The 5,504-nt window shown below is 34.1% G+C and overlaps 1 protein-coding gene across 1 annotated transcript; it reads left to right on the top strand.

Annotated features, from left to right (window-relative positions):
* The first annotated feature begins 3,892 nt into the window (after window positions 1-3,892).
* Window positions 3,893-4,312, top strand: LOC112097060 (egg cell-secreted protein 1.4-like). The gene has a single exon (XM_024181393.1). The coding sequence runs from the start codon at window positions 3,893-3,895 to the stop codon at window positions 4,310-4,312; it is 420 nt and encodes a 139-aa protein (XP_024037161.1).
* The last annotated feature ends 1,192 nt before the right edge of the window (window positions 4,313-5,504 follow it).

Raw genomic sequence — 5,504 nt, 5'->3', positions numbered from 1 at the left:
TGAATCCTTCTACAATTGTTTAATTACCTTTATTTTGTCTTTTTTTTTTATGGGTCTCTTCTATGGTTACTATTAGGCTGACTTTTTACGTGTTCAAGGTGTTGCGATTCCAACGGTTGAGGGAATCGCAAATGATCTTAAGCATATTGGTGCGCAGAGAGATGGAAGGACAGTGCAGGTTTCTTGGATTAACCTTCGTGAGGGACTGGCAAAATTTATCAGCATACAAGTTTTACTTCTTGTTCAGTACATGGTCATAATGCTACAATTTAGTTTATGTTTGGGATTTGCATGACTGATGAAACATCATGATTATTGTGGTATCAGTTTTTTGTACTTACTTCCTGAGTGATAGAAACTTCAATTCATGAAATGTTGTGGGAAATTTGTCTCACTGTTTTTCCAGAAGCCAAGAGAAAAAACTATCCAACATTACAGGAAAGACCAAGTATCAATTTTTGAACTGAACATATATCTAATGTTAAGCTATTTAGAATGGTGCATCTTTTTGTTTCAGGCATCATAATCTTAACTTATCTCATTTTGTTCCAAGCACCATAATTTTAACTTACTCATTCTTTTTTGTCTTTTTTTTTTTAATTAGATCATCATATTACCTTCAAAAGGGCCCCCCATTTTCTTCAAGGAATTTTGTTCACTCTGTCACTCAGTTCTAATAATTGTTGTCACTCAATTTACATGTATAATAACCAATTTTCAGTTTGTTATTCTGCTTTCTTCCTTTATCTTTTTACTCTTTCATTGTTTTTCCTTATTTCTTTCTCCAAACTTAATAGTGTAATGAAGAATCATCTATAGACAATAGAAAAGCCTCTTGTAAATGACCACTCAAATGTTGGAGACAATGGTGTGCGTTGGACATGATTATCTAAGTATAGAGGGAAAAGCATTCCAAAATAATCCGCTCTGACGTCACTGCAGCACCACATAAGGCAAAAGCAAATTTATCAGTCAAATCAAGTACATTTACAGAAATAGTTACGTATGGAGTGTGGAGTAATTTAGTGCATCAAATCCTTATTTTTCTAGATACTAAAGACGGATATAAAGTTATACCTCAGTAACATTACAACCCAACAACTGTCTAGAGGATAGAATTAGTTTATTCACCCAAGCACCATCATGATTCATGAGCAATGTAGTCTAAGAACAAGATTAAAATAGAGCAATGACAAGTACGATATAAGTATTAAACCCGCGCACAACATTCATGGCAGTGCAGAAACTGTAATTATGGTATCAAAACATACAAAATAAGATTTGACGCCACATTGAATTCCCCTGATACAACAAACAGAAAAGTAGCCCAAATTGTAGGCATTTGGAATATTCAATCACAAAAGGAATCTTAAATCTTGCCTCCTCATCAGCAACTTTCTCAACTTTGTGCGACTGACTTATATATTTGATTTTTCCGCTTGGAGGTAGGTTCTTAAATTCCAATCCTATTTCTTTTCGATCCTACGAGAATTCAATGAATATTATTACATATCATTCCTAAAATATTGTATTTCAACCAAAATAAAAAATAAAATAAACATCACTTCCAACTTACTAATCTCTCTTGTAATGCATGCCCTTTCATTCCCTGCCTTCATCCCATGTACCGCTTCCCCAATAAACATTTAAAGATTGCAACCAAAACCTCTCCTTTAGCAAAAATCAGATTCAATCTTGGATATGCAAAGAAATAATTGATCGATAAAGTTTTTTGTCATTATTTCACAAACTTATAAGAAGTCGACAAATCCATAACTATTTTGCGTTGGGTTCATTTCCTTCACCATTGACAACAGTCATTGTTTCAATAAAACTATCAGAATTGAATGCCTTCCGCTTACGAACTGTCCCCAATTCCATTCTTGCCTTCGGTAAAATAAATCATAAATATCGCTTAAACTGGTATTACCTTCTTTCGTGGCTTTAAATCAGTGATTTGAGACTACATATCATACAACCATTACAAATTAAAATTCCATGTAATTACTGACAATTGCTATATTATCTACATTGGACAAGCTATTTCGACACAAGTAGGCTAGTTTAAAAGGCAAACACAACAAAGCCTATTTCGATGATTGCCTCAATACACATTCAAATGCCTACTAAAATCAATCCATCTAAATTACATTACGGAAAATTTATCATCATAAGCCAAGTACGTAAATCTAGTACTCCCTACACATATATTATGGGTATCCGATTCCGAATGCATAATTTCAAAGAAGGAAGAAAACACTGTTTTATGATCCCCAAAAAAAACTTCCTTGTGAATCTGGCCATTTGCTGACCAAATACCTGGTGCAAATCAAAATCTTGTGCAATAATATGTAATGGGTGATTTTGTATTAAAAGCTAATCTATTTAAAATTGACATGATTAATCAAAAGGTTTTGTGCAGACAAGCCATACTTGACTAATTCCCGGGCATATGAAGAGTGTATTTCTATTCTCCATGACAAGCGATGTGGAAGCTGCGCAAATTTCAACAGCCAAGAATGACAAGTTTGCAATCATATTACCACATAAGAAGGTTCCGACAAACACATATTATTTTTATCATGACTTCAAAACATCTGCATGATTGCATACCATATTTAAATTCCCTGATATGACAAATAAGAAAAGCAGCCCACAGAGCAACATTTTCATTATTTAACGAGACAAAAGTATGCCAAAGTTTGTTGACTGTGTCAGACCAAGGAATAAGCAGGAACACCTCTGTTGAGGTCTATGGAGTTGTTCTAGGAAGAAAAAACAGTATCAATGACATGTACAATCGAGAATACCCTTATAATTTCAAAGTCCCAATATGCCCATTATAAATTTATGCAAAAAAAACTAACAGGCACGCTAATTAACACCCCCAACTCCGCAGTTCTTATTAAAAACCTACCTCAATCTCCACTTTCACCTTCAATCGCCAGCATTTGATTCTCCGTCAATGATTTGATCTTATAAAAACCCCTCCAGTACAGCTCCTGAACGATCTCTCTGTTATCTAAAAAGGCTGGATAAATCTAACAAGCACCACCACAAACCCCTTAACCATATGCCGCCGATAATATTTCTAACCCATGTTTTTTTCAAAGGCTTGGTCATGCCGGTAACCAGTTAACAACTTTATGACCATAGGTTAGTTCAAAGCCGTTGGATATTTCTCTGTGGAATCTAAGGGCAAGTTAAGATAAGACAAAAAAACGTGATTTCAAATCACGTAAGCACTGTAGCTGGACCCTTTAAATTCTTTTACTCATCATCATAAATTGACTCTGACCGCCTTGTGAAAGCATTAAAAAAAATCTTTATAAATAAGTCTCTGCCTAGCATTTTGTCATGCGTGCAAGTCAAGTTACTCAATGGGACTTCCTACTATATATAGCAGCTGCGATTGAAGCCATTTGCTCTCTAAGTTCAGCATCTATATGTCTTTAGTCATTGAGCAAAACTGACAATGCTACAGCTTCTTAGTCACATTGATATGTACTTAATTATTTTGTAGAATTATAATCTGAAATGAGCTGATTTCAACGCCTCTGGAGTAACCCAACAGGCAAAATCTCCCAATAATTAGTATATAAATAGCATCAATGTATTAAAGTTGTATAGAGATTTCAGATTTGACTCTTCATCTTCTCTCAAGATCTCATAATTAATTTAATTGTTATTACACAATCAATATGTAACAATTCATCAAAAGACCCACTATCTTCTCTAATTAAAACCTTCTTGATCATAAATTCAGCAATAATTTATAAACATTTTTAATTAGTCTTCTCTTCTGCCTCACCTTAATTTATAAATAGCAACAAAAAATATGATATCCCACATGAACATAAACACAACAAAAAAAAGAAAAAGAAAAATGGCAATGACTCTAAAGCATGTGTTTTTCATTTTGGCCCTTACTTGCCTGATCATGACAAATATTGCAAATGCAACCAGCAGGAATGATAATCTCAACAACAATATAAAACCAGGCAACAATCTTGCAGCAAGACTTGAAGATAGCAGAAGCCTAACAGAGTGCTGGAACGCGTTAATGGAGCTGAAATTATGCTCAAATGAGATTATTATATTCTTCCTTAATGGCCAGGCTGATATTGGCCCTGACTGTTGCCGCACTATTGACATCATCACCCGTAATTGCTGGCCTACCATGCTCACCTCCCTCGGATTCACTGCCGAAGAAAGGAACCTACTAAGAGGCTACTGTGATGCATCTTCTGCTCCTTCTCCAGGTGGCCCCGAGGTGACATATGAGCCTCAGGTTTCCAAGGTTTTGGTTTAGATAAAGTGCATCTATGGCCCTTTTATTTCCATAGTGTTAATTTAGTTAATGCAAATTTAAATAATTAAAATAGTCTTTTTGGTTCTAGCTTTGCTTTACTTTTTCATGTTTATTATGGAAGTCTTGCCTCTTGATCTACGGTTTCTTGTGTGGAGATGATTATCTAGTTTAAATTGGTTTCGTGTCGTGTTAAATTCTGCTCATATAGAATACAATATGGCTCACACTAAAAATCAGAATGGAATTGTAGTAATGCAAAATCAAGAGACTGAATTACACGATATAGACTAATAAGTCTATTTTGACAACGTACGTTGAAAATCAGACTGATAATATATAACGTTTTCCAATCTCTCTATTTATAAACTTTTCTGAATATGTATTATAACATGGCAATTGACGGATGGTTGCAAATTTTGTACCCTCAATAATTAATTAAATCCAAATAGGGTTCATTTTTATTTTTCAGAATAACTTTATGATAGTAAAATTGGTTTCAGAGTTGGAAATGTGCTTGTCATTCAAATGAAAGAAATAGCAGGAGAACCAAAGGCTTGTAAAGAGCCCCTAAAGTATCCCCCCAAAAAGTTATTACATTATCAATCGGACAAGACTATTGGCTTAAATCCCCAAAATTTGCTTAATCAATCAAATTAAATTACACTACGTCACTACGTGTGCATGTGGGTAAATACAGTTCATTTATAAATTACACAAGGAAGAATCATGTATTGTTATTGAAATTTAGAAATTCGTTTCTTGTGCAAGAAAACTTTCAAATTAAGATAAGTGAACTTTTCTTCTGTCAGCTGTTAATGACTCGTGACATTATTAGCAGTTACAATTACCTCCATTAATGTTACATATGGGAATTGAGTGGTTGCATTTTATTAAAATTAAGTGATTTATTAAGTCAGTTTCATGCCGTAACCTGACATAAAAATTGAATTCTCATGGACATCACAAAAAGCAACAAACTGTGGGTCTGTGATTATTCAGAATCTAGTAGAAGAAACGGAGCTGTTTTGCCACTTCGTTTGTTAGAATGTGGGTATTGACTATTGAGACCAAGACTTGAAGATAAGAAATAACCAGAGCCTTAATAGCATTGGGATCAAGAAAAATTTATTGATTAAGCTAATATTAATTAATCCAATTATAATTTAGTAAGTAAACCCTAAGTCAGGACTAG

This window comes from Citrus clementina, unplaced genomic scaffold (genome assembly GCF_000493195.1).
Source record: "Citrus clementina cultivar Clemenules unplaced genomic scaffold, Citrus_clementina_v1.0 scaffold_7, whole genome shotgun sequence".
In the NCBI taxonomy this organism is placed as follows: Eukaryota; Viridiplantae; Streptophyta; class Magnoliopsida; order Sapindales; family Rutaceae; genus Citrus; species Citrus x clementina.
The sequence above is the reverse complement of the archived record's forward strand: the minus strand, read 5'-3'. Positions and strand labels throughout refer to the sequence as shown.

Bases quoted from the DNA above. Each gene is read 5' to 3' on its own strand.
- LOC112097060 (XM_024181393.1), top strand. From the start codon at position 3,893: ATGACTCTAAAGCATGTGTTTTTCATTTTGGCCCTTACTTGCCTGATC.